At 36.7% G+C, this 18,597-nt stretch overlaps 3 protein-coding genes across 3 annotated transcripts; 2 read left to right on the top strand and 1 right to left on the bottom strand.

The window, feature by feature from the left end:
* Positions 1 to 4,944: 4,944 nt before the first annotated feature.
* Positions 4,945 to 7,111, top strand: LOC145161414 (U-box domain-containing protein 1-like). The gene has a single exon (XM_079080920.1). It carries the CDS (start codon positions 4,981 to 4,983, stop codon positions 7,042 to 7,044), a length of 2,064 nt encoding a protein of 687 aa, XP_078937046.1. The 5' UTR covers positions 4,945 to 4,980; the 3' UTR covers positions 7,045 to 7,111.
* A 110-nt stretch (positions 7,112 to 7,221) lies between these two features.
* UGP3 (UDP-glucose pyrophosphorylase 3) lies at positions 7,222 to 12,199 on the bottom strand. Its single transcript, XM_079080921.1, has 17 exons — positions 11,350 to 12,199; positions 10,659 to 10,842; positions 10,420 to 10,569; positions 10,173 to 10,334; positions 9,900 to 10,072; positions 9,752 to 9,818; positions 9,492 to 9,658; positions 9,255 to 9,413; positions 9,082 to 9,173; positions 8,871 to 8,965; positions 8,691 to 8,768; positions 8,524 to 8,619; positions 8,383 to 8,457; positions 8,207 to 8,295; positions 7,963 to 8,125; positions 7,812 to 7,872; positions 7,222 to 7,708 (listed from the first exon to the last, which is right to left on the bottom strand). The coding sequence occupies exons 1-17, from the start codon at positions 12,027 to 12,029 to the stop codon at positions 7,584 to 7,586; spliced, it is 2,616 nt and encodes an 871-aa protein (XP_078937047.1). The 5' UTR covers positions 12,030 to 12,199; the 3' UTR covers positions 7,222 to 7,583.
* A 2,631-nt stretch (positions 12,200 to 14,830) lies between these two features.
* Positions 14,831 to 16,338, top strand: PRPL11 (plastid ribosomal protein l11). Its single transcript, XM_079080922.1, has 4 exons — positions 14,831 to 15,135; positions 15,212 to 15,384; positions 15,493 to 15,556; positions 15,900 to 16,338. Exons 1-4 carry the CDS (start codon positions 14,901 to 14,903, stop codon positions 16,106 to 16,108), a joined length of 681 nt encoding a protein of 226 aa, XP_078937048.1. The 5' UTR covers positions 14,831 to 14,900; the 3' UTR covers positions 16,109 to 16,338.
* Positions 16,339 to 18,597: the final 2,259 nt, after the last annotated feature.

An 18,597-nucleotide genomic window follows, 5' to 3' on the forward strand; every position in this document is an offset into this window, starting at 1 on the left:
AGCAACTACAGTAATGATGTCAATTTCACATAAAGGAAACCCTAGGCTAGCAGACATCATGTAATCAGACAATTCTATCATGCAATTCCTGAAGATCCCTAGCCTAGTACTAACATGCTGTTCTAACGTATCATAATATCAAATAAATGTATGGTATTTTGGGCCCTACTTATTAGCTCCGGCTGGTCGTACACCCAACATCCTCCCTTGATATTTTGAAAACCTTTTTGAAAATCATTTTGAAAATCTTTTCCTTGGTTTGAGACTGGATTCACACAAGTGTTCCTCCAATTCACTCAAACCAAGGCTCAGATACCAACTTGTAACACCCATAAAAATCATGCCAAATTTGAACTTAAAAAAACATTTCAATCTCATTAAGTCATTACAAACTTGTTTTCAAAATGTATCATATCAGAGTTTTCCCAGAAATATAAACAAAACATGAAGAGCTGTACGATCATGCATTCGCCTTGCCGCGATCTCCTGATGTACCTGAAACAATAAACTAAAACTGTAAGCCCGAGACTTAGTGAGTTCCCCAACATACCGATACACTGCACATAACACATATACTAATAACAGCATGCACTGGGTCCATAGCTTTACAGACTGTATTACCCTTGGGCCCACAGTGTGAGTCTGTATTACCTATCGGGCCCACAGCTCACATCTGGTTTGCCACCGAGCCCACAATACGAGTGTCCCTCAGCTCGTATCTGGAATGCTCCACACACACTGAATTACCCCTGGGACTACAGTGTGAGTCTGGATTGCCTTCCGGACCCACATCTCACATCTGGATTGCCACCGAGCCTACGGTACGAGTCTCCCTCAGCTCGTATCTGGAATGCTCCCCGTTTTGTTGGTTACCACACAAGCAGCATCACCTCAACCCATCCCACATAACATGTCAACATATAACCCAACTAATGCGCATACAGATAACCACATAACAACACAGGTAGTCCTATAAATCTACCTAACTGGCATAGCAACTAGCATGCAACCCTAACTCATACTCAACATACTATTAACTGCAAGGATATCAAATCCAATGGTCCGGCCTTGGTGCCTTAGACCCCTTAGTATAGTGAGGTAAATCACCTCGTAAGTAGTGCCGAAGTACCGTAAATCTCTTATTGCTGTCTCGCTGGGAATCCCGAACTATTACATAATAAATACTTAGTTAATACCCAAAATAACCTTCTTGACTAAGTGTCCACACAACTCATTAAGTCCATTATCTTTATTGGGCCAAGGCCCAATACCAAGTCCTTAACTTGAAAGTCCTTATATAAAGTCCATTATTGGCCCAATTTACTAAATTGGGCCCAACTTCCTAATTGGGCCTAATCCCATGATCCATTATCCCAACTTGGCCCAAAATATCTTATTCATAAAGTCCAACAAAGGCCCAAATCCAATTAGTCCATAAACAACCCAAAACCCGAAGCCCATTTGTCAAAGGCCCAACAGAGGACGTACGTGAGGCGTACTCCTCTGGTACACGGGGCGTACTCGTCCAGATGTTGACCACCATCGGGGTGGTTGACCCAATACGCTGGGCGTACTGAATTTACGCTAGGCGTACTCGACAGTTGCCAAAATCTTATTAAGTGCTTAATGGCTTAAGCACTTAAGCCCAAACTTCAGATCCAGTGACCTAACATGCCTAGGACCCATAAAGTCATGAACTTTATCACTTTGGACGTCCAGAAAGCTCTTAATACTTGGTCTTAATCCATTAAGACCTTATTCCATGCATGGGACACATTCAGCTAATGAGACCTCATTTTTATCACTCAAAATCCCTTCAAGAGTCTAGAAGGACAACCCTTTTCGTCCAAATCACATCATGCATGATATTATGGCTTTTTTGGGACAAGAAATGGTTCTTTTAAGCAAAATGGCAAGATCTATACATATATGCATAAAGTTTGGAGCTTTTTACCTCCTAGAGCTCATAAGGCACAAGCTAACTTCAGATCTACAAGCTTAATCTTCTTCTCCAACTCTTTGATGCAATACCTTCTTCTTCAAGCACTCAAGGAACACTCAATAAGCTCAAACACACAAAGGAAAGGCTAGGGTTTGGGGAAAACGACTCTAAGCAGTGGAGGCTGCGGTAAGGGAAGGTTAGGTGCTCATAATGTTGCTTATATAACCCCCAAACCCTAAATATTAGGTTTTCTCCTGACATTAGTATGCCAGGCGTACACAAGTGTACGCCCAGCGTACTAAGGCGGACCTTAGTACGCTTAGCGTACTCCTTCTTGGCCCTAAGTTGCAACTTTGGCCCTTAAACTTATCTTGGCCCTTCACTTCCCACCCCCAAGGGCTATAAATGATAAAGTAATGATAGAAAAGGGTTCAGAAATAGCTGCAAAATCTCGGGATGTTACAAAATAAGATTATATTTATAATACTTAATTATAAGCTTTTGTAAAATACGTTATCATGTTTTAAAATTTAAATATGTATTTAAGTTTTTATATGAATTTGATAAACAAAAAACAAACTTTATATTTATATTTAATTAATATAATTTAATACATAACATAATATTCTAAGTATTAAATATTACATTTAAATTATTATTAGTAGATAAAATAAACTAGAAATGTATAAATATATAAAAAGAGGGACTAAAATCGACAACTCAAAGTTCATCCCCATGTTGGAGGAAATGAATAGTATAACACCATATTTTGGTGTTATACTATTCATTTCCAAATGGGGTAGGGTTGAAGAGGAATGGGGAAGAAATAGATGAAATAATAGAAAATGAGAGTGGGTTGGAGATGCTCTTAGAACTCTTCAAAAACAAGCTTAGAATCAAATTTTGCACTCCACATCTCCTAAGGGATGTCTCTGACCTCCAAAAGTCGATAAAAACTTCCAGCATAAGTTATGAAAAACGGCGAAACACGGCGTGGTTAAGGACCAACACGCCGTGTTCTTCATTAAAAACGCGTATCCGGCAAGACAATATCCCATCACGAATCTTCAATACTCCACGTCGTGTTCGATGTAAACACGTTGTGTTCTTCTTAAGTTTCTTCTTCATTCTTGAAAGTCCAAGATCCTAGCTTCCATTCACCAATTTCGCTTTCTTTTCCTTCTGAGCATGTCTTGGCTGCTGCAAAATAAATTTTCAACAAATTAAGTACCTTTTGTTCAATAATTGAAACAAATTCAACATAAAATATTAAGATAATGCATGATTTATATGACTAAATACGCACATATCAAAATACATCCGGATACTCCCGCATAATCGACATATCATCCACAGTCAGTCAGTCGCTTTACCCTTATCTCGGGTATCCATAACATAGGCTACAAATCCGAAACAACCCTGTTGAATATAGCGTCTGACTCTCGCTGTTGAACACAAGATCGACCCACGTTGAGCTCTCTCTCCCCGAACCACTAACTCTCTCCCACTTGGGGTTCGAATCCGAATTAACTGTTGCTCACAATCGATCACCACCCCATTGGGGCTCAGCCACTCTATACCCACAATAACCTTGTTCTCACGCAAATGAATGAGAACCAAATCAATCGGATACTGCTCGCTGAACATCAGAAGAATACAACCCTAATAAACCCTCGCTACCCGGACAGATCGATCATCTACAATCTCGACATCTAAAGGACAATCCAGCTCCCCCGGAGCTCCAACAAACCTTTTGTATACACAATCTCGGCAGAAATACTGTTCACGGGGAACGATACTAAAATAAAACACATAAATATAAGCAAAAAATTAAATATAAATAAAAAGATAAAGGAGAAGATGTATGTGTATGACAAGGTCAAGGCTTATCATCTTTTTGTTCCAAAATATAATTTCACAAGACTTGTTCTTACCATCTATATAATATGCATACATGACAACGACCTCTCATCATTCATCCTATTCTAATTCTACATAAATTAATTAAAATAAAATGGTGTACAACTAATTAGTTCAAACTAATCGGTCTTACCAAGCCCAATATCAGGCTCTTATTTTGTCCTTTCCTCTGTTTATTCAACACTTGTTTTATAGGGTCTCAATAAAACCAAGTCTTTTGGGAAAATTTCAACAAAGCAACCTCCTCCTACTTAATTACCCATTGTCATCCTCACAAATTATTGGTGCTTTTATTAGTATTAGCATACACAATCTCTTTTTTTTTTCCTGTCATTAAACAAAATTCACCATATTTATGTAAACCTAAATGTTACAATTTTTACGAAACCAGGTTAGAATATTAGGCTACAATAAAAATACATCTCGAGAATATGACGAAAGATTTGCTGATGTTGATTTCAACAGCTAATAATCTAAAAAGAAACTGCCAATTCACCAAGTCAACACAGCTAGCTTATTTTTTTTTCCTGCCATAAAACTAGTAATAGAATAATAATATTCATGCACTTGCTAAAAATGGAAACTTAATAATTAGGTGATACTGAACTGCATCAGGCATCATCCATATCCTACTTTTGTTGAAGATTTTATCATAACAAGTAGTTTAAATGTCGTCTTCATGCTAGCAAAAATAGTTAGGTCTCAAAAGAAAGATCAAGTTCCTATATCTCTTTGTAGTGTATGCTTGTACTACAGTTTATGTATAGGGTACAAATCCTAATGCATTGAATGTGGCATAAGATATCTTAATATGGGGGTGAAAGAAAGCAAAAAATCAAAGCTTTGACATGGCTCTTATGAATATAAAACTTGGGAGGGAATAAGATTATTATAGGACTTACCAGAAAGGCCTGCAAAGGCTCCAGATGGCAGCAGCCCAGGACTCCTGTTTTTTCCTCCTGCCTTCAACTTCTTGTCATCTATATGAATACTACAAACAGAAAAAGACAAAACTATTTTAAACAATTCAAATATTTATAATTAGATATATGTATTCAAGTAACCCAAAACCATCTAACCATTGATCATGAATCACACAAGAAGAAAAGAAAACCAGCATGGATGTAACTCTGCCTCCTCCTCTCATGATTTCTCAAGGCTTTCTTCCAACCGATTCTTTGTTAGAATCACTTATCCAAATCTCAAATGAAGTAACAACCATGGAGAAAATCCCAATCACACAATCCAACAACGTCTCAACAATGATAAGAAGGATCAAACTTCTTTCATCACTGTTCGAAGAGATTCAAGAAACAAACACTCAACTCCCACCTTCTTCCATCTTGTGTTTGACGGAGCTCTATTCTGTTATTCGGAGGGTGAAATCATTGATACAAGCGTGTCAACAAGGTAGCTGTTTATGGAACCTTGTTCGAGCAGAAAGCATTTCGAATCAGTTTCATGTGATTGTAAAAGAAATGAGTAGGGCTTTAGATATCTTACCTCTCAGCTTGTTGAAGATAGGCGCAGACACAAGAGAGCAAGTGGAGCTTCTTCATAGGCAAGTCAAAAGAGTTGACTTGATGATTGATTCTAAAGAGGTTCAAAGAAGAGAGGAGCTTCTTCAAGTGATGACGGCTAGTACTAAAAGTAAAAGCAGGAGTAAAGCCGTCATTGATTTTGAGAAACTCGAAGTGATTATGACACGAATCGGCTTGAAAACGCCGTTCGATTACGAAGAGGAGATTTCAAAACTCGAGGCGGAAGCGGAAAAGCAAGCGGGAACCGGTGGACTCATTGTGGTTTCCAACATTAACAATCTAATTTCGCTTGTTTCATTGTCGAAATCGATCGTTTTCAGTAAACAAGACCATGCAATAACTCAAGAGGAGGATAAAAATTCCCAGAGTCGACGTTATTCGTTTTCTCAATCGATGGTGATCAACATTCCAGACGAATACCGTTGCCCGATTTCCCTCGATTTAATGCGGGACCCGGTAATTGTAGCATCGGGCCACACATACGACCGTGTCTCAATTGCACAGTGGATTAACTCTGGGCACCACACGTGTCCCAAAAGTGGGAAGCGGCTGATCCACATGGCACTCATTCCAAACTACGCGCTCAAAAGCTTGATTCACCAATATTGTGATGAAAACAACTTACCCGTGGATGAAAATGCTCCCGCAACTTCATCGACTCATAGTTTTGAGAAAAACCCTAGTGTGAAGCGGAAACTACCTGAAAAGGCGATTGATCATATTTCCGCCACCAAATCCGCCATGGATGCGGTTAAAATGACAGCGGAATTTTTGGTGGGAAAACTAGCGATGGGTTCGGTTGATATCCAGAGGCAAGCGGCGTATGAGTTGAGATTGCTAGCTAAAACCGGGATGGATAACCGGAGGTTAATTTCAGAGGCGGGAGCGATTCCTTTTCTGGTAACGTTACTTTCGTCGCATGATCCGAGAATTCAAGAGCATGCAGTCACGACACTTCTAAACCTTTCGATATTTGAAAACAATAAGGTGTTGATAGTGGCGGCAGGAGCGATAGACAGTATAGTAGACGTATTGGGTTCTGGTAAAACAATGGAGGCAAGAGAAAATGCAGCAGCGGCTATATTTAGCTTATCGCTAATTGATGATTATAAAGTGGTTATCGGGAGTCGTCCCAAAGCTATTCCTTATTTGATTGAGTTGTTGAAAGATGGAACTACAACAGGGAAAAGAGACGCAGCAACTGCATTGATTAATCTTGCGGTTTACAGTGTAAATAAAGTGAATGTGGTTGTTTCAGGGGCAATACCTGTTTTGATTGATTTGTTGATGGATGATAAGGCGGGAATCACTGATGACGCGCTTGCGGTGCTTTCGTTGCTGTTGGGGTGTTGTGAGGGACGTGAGGAAATAAGAAAGAGTAAGGTTTTGGTTCCGATTTTGATTGATCTCTTAAGGTTTGGATCTCCGAAAGGGAAGGAGAATTCCATTACTCTGTTATTGGGGCTTTGTAAAGATGGCGATGATGAAGTTGCTAGAAGATTGTTGATGAATCCAAGGAGTATACCATCTCTTCAAAGCTTGGCTGCTGATGGATCCATGAAAGCTCAGAGAAAGGCCGATGCTTTGCTTAGATTGCTCAACAGATGCTGCTCACAGTCGTATAGGAATCCTTTTGAATAAAAACACATACAGAGATTGTTTGATTTGAATTATTGGAAATGTAAATTCATGAAGATGGCATAAATGAAGTTGTTATTTTATCTGTTTTGAATGCACGCCTTGTTTTTATTTGCCCTTCCTAATTCATAGTTAAACATAGAGCATCTCCTGCAAATAATCTTACGTGTGTACATGATATGATATGATAACCCTTGGAACTTGGAATAACTGTATTTCATGTGATATACATTTATCAGTTTTTACAAATAATTTACAATTAAGATAAAAGAATAATACATGAGATGAGACCCTACTGGTCAAACTAGGCTCATACAGCATATATATATATATATATATATATATATATATATATATATATATATATATATATATATATATATATATATATATATATATTACAACGATAACTGGGTTGAAGGGAAGGGGGGGTTTAACTTGTGTTCAACCAACCACACACAGAGGTGAAAGGTGAAAGGTGAAAGGTGAAAGGGATGAATGAGGTTCTTCTGTGAACGATGATTCTCAAAAGGTAAACAATCTCATGATCCCTCCTCTAACTCCACCAGTTCCAATTGAATATGTCCGTCATTTAGCATGTACTTCCAGAACCAGCTTCCACAATCCATAAATTCCTTTTTAATAGGATTTAAATGTATGGATAAACCTGAACCAAATGTTTACACAGACAGGTGTAAGTTGTAGGACATATAGAAGAAAGGTATTGATGATCCCACACAGACTTAAATTATTAAAGCTTTCAAGAGAACCTGAAGTTCCAGATGTGACCCTCATCTTGTAGCCATCTGGGACTTGAAACAAATGATTTCCCTGCATCAAGGACAAAAAGGGAGGGAAATTGGATCATGAAGATATGAATAGATGAGAAGAAAAGGATAACTACAATTATGTAAGTCTAACCTCAATGTTAACATCAACAGCTTCAAATTCAGCATTTCCATGCAATATGACTTTTAGTGACTCAAACCGCTCAACATCGTGCTTCCAATATAGATTTTTATCTGAACTCCAGTCTATTCCCTTATTCCATATTTTCACATTCTCTAACTTGCATCGTGCACACCTGAACAAGCATATCATATTTCACCACAAAGTCTCATATTCTCTTACTTATTGCATATGCCATATAGTATAAGTATACTACCTGTAGCCATATTGTAGTATAGACTCATGATTTTTGTCAATATGAGATCCCATGACATTTTCGGCCACGACTATCAAACTCCCATCAAGCTGAGATCAAAAGAGCAAGTTTACTAAAGAGAAAAAAAATGGTTATGAGTTGTATGTCTGAACAGGGTATAGGTAAACATGTTTGACCTCAATGTTTCTCCATAAGAATTCGGAAGCCTCAATTTGTAATTCAGAACCATTAGAAATTGAACCACCATGAAACTATAAAAAAAAGAATATTAGAAATAATAAAAGGCAACCAACCCCAATTCTTTCACCAAAGCTTACCTTTTGTCTAGTGACTTCCCAGAGAGGACCTAGAGCAGGATGAAGAAGGATGAGATATGGTGGTCCAGAATTAGCATATTTATCATTAGTTTCAATCTGCACAACAAAAATTATCTGGTCAACATTCTCCACACTCTGGAAACCACATAAGTTTCTCATAATAATACCTCAGGGAGCTTGATATCACAGCATGAAAGAAGATCATATGCATTTCTTATTATGTCAAGTAGTGCACCATCTGGAGTCTGCAAACACATAGTTTAAACTATATAATTACAAGAATCCAATGTCTCATAATAACAGAATTCTCATTCACATTCTTTGTAAATGACAACAGAGAAATGGACCTGGTGCAAGGACATGTCAGCAGGCTTTCTTTTCTTCTTGGCAGATGATGTGACCTTCCTTCGGTGATCATAGACTATGAAGGTATCTAGCTTTTCTGCAATTAAGTTACATGAATAGCATTATTACTGAATACAAGAGGCTTGCAAAAAAGGAGTAAAATTCATGATCATAATCCAACAGCTACTAAACACAAAACAAATTGCATTATACCTTCTACACCTTCAAAGCATCGAGAGGGAAAACTATTGGTAAGATTATCAGCAATATTTTGCATTGTGCATTCCAAACGCCCACCTGGAACACTGCTCACAGAAAAGAATTTAAATATTTTCATGATGTTATTGGTTAAAAGAGATTAATGATTATGTAAGCAGAAAACATACCCATGCTGGATTCCAAAGTGGTCTATGAAGTTGATAGTTTTCTTCACATTCAGCACCATTCCTGGTAAACTAGACTCATCTTTACTCGATCCAATAAGCTCTGCAGCATTCAAATCCAGATAAAGAATATTTGTATTTGCTGGGAACTCTGTCTGCAAACTTAACAAATCACCATGGTTAATCAGAGAGAATATAACAACAATCATAACTAATACAAGGGATCCATTCATGTAGTACCTATTGGAAGAAAGGGATCCATCAGCAATTCCAAATTTGTCAAACTCAGTGTACTCAATACATGACACACCATATGTCCATGTTCCATCAGGCTTGCCTTTCTCAACCAGCACATTTATGCCTTCTGTAGCACCAAAGTTGCGTTTGCATGATGCAAAACCAAGCTTCTGAAAAATTACCAGTTATAAATAAAAATTACTTGAGCAGCTTTTTAAGGAACCAACCAACTATGTAAAGTAAAGGTCAGATAAAAATGTCACCTTCCCTTCATGCAGACCAATCCCTGCCAATGCCAACAGGGTCACATCTGTAGCAGCTACAACATTGCTGCAAAAGTGCATGTGTTAACATAACAGGATACAAAATTTAAGAAACAATTATACATTTGGATAACTAAATCACACAAACCTGACTTGTCTGACAGTTGCACCTTTTCTTTTATGATCACGAAACCACTGAAAAATGCCATTGTCATAAGCAAGCTTCCATATCACACCATGGCCACCAGGTTTACAAACAGGTGAGAACTGTCCCTTTGCTAACCACTGGCCATCTTCAGCACTAACAGCTGGCACAAGTGGCTGGCAACCACAATTAACAACAAACTAATTATCGTCTTTTTTTACAAATAAACCTAAAAAGCATGAGAAATGACATCGATAAATGATCTACTTATAGGACCTGTTCAAAAAGTTGGAAACTTGATCGACCCCTTCCGAACCATTTGGATCTTTCACACAGCAATGTGATATGTTCATGGTTGTTCTTGGCTGAACTTGTCATAATTGCAACAGGAGTTATGCATTGCTCTCCATATAATTTGTAATATAAGAACTCCCTAGCCTTGTAATTATTGAACAGATGTTACTAATGCTAAAAATAGTATAACCCACATTTAAAAGAAGACAAAAACAGAAACAGATTCTACCTGAAGATCTCTTATAAGGCCTTCCAATAAGGTCCTACCACAATAAGGAAGCATTGCTGCAGGGAGACATTCACCTGTGACTGAGTCCACTAGTCCAAGCCTGTCAGCAGAGCCTCCAAGAGGATAAATCTCTGCCAGGTGCGGCAAACCCTAAATTCAGTTTAAAATGCCTAAATCACCTGATAATGTTTCTTGGTATCTATGAAAGATTAAAAAAAAAGCACAAAGTCTCATCTTACCTCAACTCCCCATAAAGCAGCTTGAGCCGCATATTCTGTATCTTGAGAAAGATCAAGTACATTAGGAGGATGAATTTCTAAAAGTTGGCATCCTATTGAGTTAGAGTTATTTATATGCTGAAAATTGACATTCTTCTCTGCATGTGCAGACTCAGAAAGAAGCTCTAAAACCATTAGCTGGTATCTGCAAGAAATTCAGATGACGAGTATATGGTCATCAATATTTATTTCAGACTATTTAAACGTGTATATCAGAGAGAATTGATACAAAGTCCTGTCTATAAAAAGATAGCATTTAAAGTAACACCACTTATGGAACATATGCTCTACAAGCTCATAATATATTAATAACAATTGGGGATGTCCATAAAAAGAAGTTCGGTTTGCAAAAATCAGACTTTCAGATTCCTAAGTATCTTCCAAATTCATATTTATCGAGTTAAATTAGGATGATGATACATGTGGTGATGTCAAGTTTGTATGTAGAAAGAAGTCTTGTTTCACCCAAAACTAAACTACCTAGAGCTTTGTCACCGGCTTATGTTACTAATGCTACAATCAGAAAAAATAAAAATCAGTCAGGTGAGAAAACATGATGAACAGTGATCCCTGAAAAATATGGAGAAACATCGACTTTCAAATGAAACAGAATAACTGTTATGAAAAATATGGAGAAAAAGGCAGCACTAACCCAATAATCCCACCAATACAATCATAGAACTCTTCAACATCTCGAAGAGTTTTCAGTAATGATCTCAATGCTTCACTATCAACCTTCTTCTCGTTAATCTGTCGATCATCAATTCCGTCCCATTTTTCGATCATTTCCACCAAAGTATAAAGCGCGGCCTTCAACGAACCTCTCGCAGACCCAAATTCACCATCAACATCCGAATCCGCGTCATAACCCGACCCTAAAACATGCTCTTGACCCGCGGCGACAATGCATTTGAGCAAAAACAGCTCGTACTCATCCAAATTAAACGACTCTAAAACCATAGCAAATCCGTTTTTATAATGATCTCTCCTAAAATATCGCTTCACCTTCGAATCAGATTCAACCACACGTATTTTATCTCGCAAATTTTTGCAAGCGGATATCTTGGAACGTAGAGTACGGAGGCGCGCTAGTTCTTTACTGAATTCAAAATCAGGAGCCGGAGGCACATACTCTACCGGTACAGTTGATACAAGCGTTCTACGGCGGCCCAACGGCGACGATGGTACTGACGATAGTGAACTGAGAGGAAGTTTGTTTGGTGGACGGAGAGCCTTGTGCGGATTGAAGAAGAGAGTGTGGGAGTCACGCGCCGAGAATGTGAAGTAGATGCCGTTGTGGTGGAGTAAGGAAGTTGTTGTAGCTGGCGCCATAGATTTTGTGTTTTGGGGTGTGACTGTGTGTGTTTTTGGGGGAGAGGGTTAGTTACGGGCAAAACTCAAAAGGGTGGGGGAGGGATAAGACGAGATTCCCGGAGCATATACCAAAGAGAATGGGAAACACAAGAGAATAGAAAACGGTAGGAAGTGCCTTTTGTGTGTTTGTTTGCGGAGATTTCTATTTTGCGCTGGTGTAACAAACTCCAAAAAGCATTCAAACAATAAACGGAAACTTGACTAATTTTGTTTTCTTTAAAAAAACTAAATCTTCTTAAAAATATAAAACATATTTTTTCGGGACCAGTTGTAAAAAAGAACAAAAATAATGAGTTATGTCATATGTGTAAGATTTATTATCATTAAAAAAAATCCAACTATACATACGTTTTTTGGCTTCACAAACTTAACTTACTTTCCAATATTTGTTAAAGCAAAGTGTATGAAGTTTTTTTTTTTTTTTTTTTTTTTTTTTTTTTTTTTACCAAATGTATTGTTTGTTATTTATAAAATTTAAGTTTATGTTCAACGTATCGTTTTAATCTTCTTGATGATATTTTTCAGTGGTTATATTTTGAATATTTATTAAATTAAGTAAATTTATCAAAATGCTATAAACATATAAAATTAAAACTACAAGAAGCTAAAAATAAAAGATCGGTTACGAAATAAACATTTTATGTTGACAAAAACCATTTCTTGCAAGAGAACTGTTTTTGATGGATTATCTTATAAAAAAAACTTCCTATAAAAACTTTTCATCAAAAATACTTGGAGGGAGAAGGGTATGTTTGTAAAAATCATTCTTCAAGGAGGACAATCTGTTTTGTTCATATAGAATAATGGCTGAATAATGGCTACCAATAGCAATAAAAATGTCTTACAAGAAATATCAAATACTCAGCCCTATAAGTATAAACAAGTTTAAAAATCATTCTAATCATTCTAATTAAATACTTAGCCCTATAAATATAAACAAGTTTAAACCCAACAACCGTAATGGAGAACAAACTACATTGCACAAATACGATAGCTAAAGATTGACCAAGTCAAAGATGTTTAGTTGTTGTTTACGCCTTAGGCACATCTATATTTCTTAGTTTCATATTGGCCTAAGGAATTGAATATGAATAAAAACCAGTCTTCTGGTAAGCGTATTAAGTACATGTTTAGTGTATAATCAATTCTTTAGTGGTACCACTAGTACAATGGAAGTTGGTTGAACATGATGTTATGCAATGTTCATAACCGGTCTCGAAGTGAATGAATTAAAAAAAAAGAACGAAGAAGTAAGAAAACGAGACAACTCCTTCTTGAACTATAATATAAACAAACATTCCCCTCCACATCAATCATGAGTTTTTCTCCATTCCTCTAATATATCATCATAATGCCCTTGATGTTAGGTTTTTGAAACACTTTTCATGTCATTCCCATTTAGGTCTAATCCGGACCCTCTGTTGTTTCCTTTTCCTTCCGCACCTTTTTATCGAAATTAGAAAGAAGATAGATTGTCTAATAAAAAGAGCAATAAACATAATATGGTAAGTAATGACATACCAACACCAATAGACGATGATTCAAGATTTAGTCATGACGAGTTACGTTATGAGATGCAGAAAATACATGATAATATTTCAAGTATGATAATATAATGTTGTTTGGTCCCTCCTCGCTTGTAGATATTAACCATACACCAACTAGGTTAAGGCATCAAGGTATTATACTTATTAACACTTTTATGGTTCTTGTTTTATTGCTTACATGGTTCCTTTGTTTATCCCTTTGGTGTTTTTTTTTTGATCTTTTGGTTTTATAGTTGTGTTTGCTTCTATTGTTGATTTGATCATGTTATCCAACAGTGTGTTCTTTTGGTAGGGAAAGTTGGATGCTTTTGGGGCGATGTTGGCTTTAATGATAGACACGAACAATAACAATAACAATACGATAATCCTATAATAATCGGGTAAAGAGAAAGTAATAAGTATTAGTTAATTTCATAGATAACACCTCATATAAGAAAAAGAGAAAAAAAAACACAAATATGTCGTTCAAAATTGATTGAGGTTCGAAGAACGAGTTATATGTTTTGCAACACATTTCTTTTCAGTTAGTCGAAATTTCACACAATTCAAAATGTTCCCACATGTCAATATTTTATAAACTTAACTGGTTTGTGAGGACCTCACCCAAGGTGAAGGTTGATATTGAGAATAGACAATATCATTTTTTATTTGGGGTCAGTTTTTTCTGAAAATTTAGAAATACAAAAACTAAAAACTGAAATATAGATTATCTACCTGACAAATTGAGAAAATAATACTAATATGAAAGTAAATAAAACTAATATGAAAGTCGCAATCACGAAAAATAAATACCAAAAACCCTAGTGAATAGAAGCTTATAGTGTTTTTTCAAGGTTTGTTGCAACTAAATAAAACCACTTTTATTTTTGCACAATCAAGATAGGAGAAAATTGTAAAAGAAATGGTTAAAAAAAAACGGTTCCAATGCCCGAGAAACGGCTATATATTGGATCGGGCTCAAAGCGGTCCGAAAATCCACTTTTTTAACATGGTTTCATGATCTGCGCCAACGCTGTCACCTCCAAATTTTTTACAAATGTTTAAACCGGTCGGTTCAGTAGGCCCGAAAAGGTGTCGACACCCAATTATTAGAGTTCTTTCTTTGGTCCGTCAAGTCAACACCAACTAAAAACTTTGGGCTCGTAGTTGCTATTTAAGAACTTGGGCCAAATGTCCTTTTTAGCCCATGCCAACATTCGCCAGATAAGGTACCCAGACACTTCCAATCTATCTATCCCCTTCCCAATCTTCTTCCCCATTTTTCCATTCCAAGTTCAGGGAAATGGCGTCTTCTCTATCCACTTATTACCCAGTTTCTTCACATCTTTCCAAGCAAAATCACGCCTCCAATCTCTCATCTTCCTTCCTGTCGTCTCCTTCCTCAATCCCTTTATCTTCCAATTCAAACATATCGCTGCAATTCCGTTGCAATAACAAGCAATTATGTCCTGCAACTCCCAGGCCTCTTACAGTCATCGCCATGGCTCCTCCTAAACCTGGTGGCAAAGCCAAGAAAGGTACTTGTATATATTCATCACACCACATTTATTGTACAAATTTTGATGTAATGTGCGCCTTTGTGTGTTTGTACAGTAACTGGAGTAATTAAGCTGGCGCTAGAAGCAGGGAAGGCCACGCCGGCGCCACCCGTTGGTCCGGCGTTGGGTTCTAAGGGAGTTAACATTATGGCTTTCTGTAAGGATTACAATGCCAGGACTGCTGATAAAGCTGGTTACGTTATCCCCGTTGAAATCACCGTCTATGATGTCAGTTTTCATCTCCTTTATTTGAATATCCTCTTTAGGGTTTTTGTAAATATCTCGCTTTCTCTGATTAGAAGCATTGTCTATTTGTGCAATTGTTTGAATTCACAGGATAAAAGCTTTACATTTGTGTTGAAGACGCCTCCTGCTTCAGTTCTGCTTCTTAAAGCTGCAGGTATTATGTTTTCAAATTAGCATTAGATTTGGCACCTTATTCGCCTACAAAAATCACCATTCCTCTTTAGCTTGTTACTTTTGACGACTAATTAGCTGTAGGCATGATTAATCATGTATCTGCAGAATCAAGCCGTAATACATTCTGTAATGCAGTATGGATCTACAATTAAAATCAAAATCAAATTGATAATCTACTTCTACAAATGATTCATGGCAAAAATTTCCTCTTTAGTAATACAAAATCTGTAGATCATTTAGTTTTGTTATCTTTGTGTCAGTTTCATGATTAACAGGCAACCATTTTTGGTGGTTTTAAATGTGTACACTGCATCTTTTTTCAGGAGTGGATAAAGGTTCTAAGGATCCACAAAGGGAAAAAGTGGGGAAAGTTACAGTTGAGCAGTTAAGAGGAATAGCAACAGAAAAGTTGCCAGATTTAAACTGCACAACCATCGAATCAGCAATGAGAATCATAGCAGGAACTGCTGCTAATATGGGCATTGATGTTGATCCCCCAATTCTTCAACCCAAAGTCAAGCAAATCCTCTAGTTATCTTTTCTTGACACCTTAATTCAGGTTCGAGTAATGTACAATTACCTTAAATGCAAATATTATTGTGATTTCCTATCTTAGTTCTTTTAGCTTCACATTCTGGCATGAATATAGAGATGTTTGTTCAGTAAATTACATTGCCAAAAAATTACTTGTGTGTTTAGAGGCTGTGGGTGTTGACTATGGACCCCTTATTGCTTAAATATCATGTCAATTTTTGATCGTGATTCAACTGATTTTACACATGATTTTATGAGGAATCATGTATGTTGTATGATGATGATCTACTACTGATACATTCATGAGTTATAAGTTACGAGCAGCCATGAAGGCCATATTGATGTAGATGCATCAGTTTTAACTCATTCTTATGAAAACTAGTTGATTAAAGTTGTAATTTGGTGGTAAAAGGTCAAACATGTGAAGTATAAATTAGACAAAACTGCAAAAATGGTCTTGTGGTATGTATTTTTCCAGGAAAAAGTCCAAACCATGAAAAAATTGGATTGGTGGTCCTTTTGAGCATGTTTGCTTGTGGTTTTGGTTTCTGTCTAAACTGAAAAGACTATTATACATTTTATTTTTTATTTTTAAGGATTTTTTAAATATTTAATAAAATACTAAACACCTTAAAACCCATAATCAAACCCATATGGTGGTTGATAGGATCAAACTTTCAAGATGCATTAGAGATATTCTTTTATTCTTTATAAATCTTGAAACTCACACAACGAACATCTGTTGATCGAGTCAAGAGTGAGGATTTCCGTTTTCTCCATTCCATACCTATTGCAAGAATCGATTGTGATGCTCTTTCGAAATCGTGTTCCGGGTTAACCATTTGTTTGTCTGAATTCATAAAAATAATTGATTTTCTGGATTTAATTAGAACTATGTGTGTATCATTGTTTCTAGGGTTTAAATCTAAGTCAAAATGAAAGCCATCCTGAAGGGAAGTGTTCTCCTATCAGTGATAATTCTAATATTCATGATTTTTTTTTGTGTGTGTCTTTCTCGAGTCTCATTTTCCATGAGTAGATATCCAATGTTAAAAGGGTTATCGTCACTCTAACCCAATAAAATTATCGGTTTTGGTTAAAATGGTCATTCGTGATTCTTTTTTTAGTATTATAGAGACATTAAGTCCATTTTAACCTGTTTATTTGGGACCTAGACTTGTTTTAACCGGTTTCCATTGCCAAGCCATGTATATTTAGGACTGACTTGAATTTTTTATTTATTTTTTAGACAAAATTGCAAGAATAGTCCCTGTGGTATGTCTAAAAATGCTATTTTGGGCTAAACAGTTTTGGACTAGTATCAATAGTCCAAAAGTTTTCATTTGACTGCTGTTTTGGTCCAAAATAGTTTTAAAAAATCTAAAAATGACGAATTTGTCATTTTCCATTTGTTTTTTGCTTTTTCTTTTTGTTATTAAATTATTTTCTAACTAAAAAATATAAAAAATAAAAGAAAATATTTCTCTCTATCTCTCTTTCTCTCTCTCTCTCACACTCACACAACGGAAATTAGATCATGTTCTTCAAAATTATCTTCAATCAAAATCAGTCATAGAAAATCCATGTATTCGATCAAGACCATTTCGATCGAATAATTAATGAAACTATGTATTCATCTCATCCATTTGAATCGAATCATCAATCAAACCATTTCGATCAACCTTCACTCCTTCGATGAACACATCCAGTTCAACCAAATCGAAATCTCATTCAAGCAAATTCGAAACTCGTCAAATCGAATCAGTACCCGGAACAACTTCCCCGATCCAGGTTACATGTTACCGTATCTCCGATGAAGATCCAATGCAAACAATTACCTCCGAAATTAACCAAACCTTCATGATTCTTGTAGAGAACATTTATCGGAGTCGGCTTGTTTAGTGTCTTCCAAGAAAGGATTCTTTTCCGTTTTGATACAACAACATTCTCATTCAAGTTTCTTCCCTTAAAGGTTCTATATCCTGTGCCTTTTAAAATCCTCGGAGACGAAGTAAAAGGTTGGTTAGACACGAAATACTTGTCTGAATCTGGAAACCTTCGAATCTTAAGAAGAAATACGAAAATCTTCGTATCTCACTCAAGTTCCTCGTAGATGAAACTTTCCTTCACACCTTCTCTGATTTGCCCATTTTAGATGAATATTAAGAAATTAGGTTAGATTTTCCAGATGAAGGTGAAGAAATCTAGATCCAAATAGATATTTGGGTTTGATTGGGGAAGAGAGATAGGGATGAAGGAAGGAGATGGGGGAGGTGGCGATTGGGTGGTTTACAGTGACGTGAAAGAGGGTGATCAACAAGAAATCAAGAACAGAAGGGAGGAGCTGTGGATGGTTTACAGTGACGCTACCTCACTGATGGTTGTGGGTGGCAATTTGGTGGTTGTGGGCGGCGACCGATAACGACGAACGTGTCTTCTTAGGAACATATTGTGCTTCATCAAGATGGTTACTGGAGTAATGGAGCT

Source organism: Lactuca virosa, chromosome 2 (assembly GCF_052849685.1).
Source record: "Lactuca virosa cultivar CGN04683 chromosome 2, Lactuca_virosa_CGN04683_v6, whole genome shotgun sequence".
Taxonomy (NCBI): domain Eukaryota; kingdom Viridiplantae; phylum Streptophyta; class Magnoliopsida; order Asterales; family Asteraceae; genus Lactuca; species Lactuca virosa.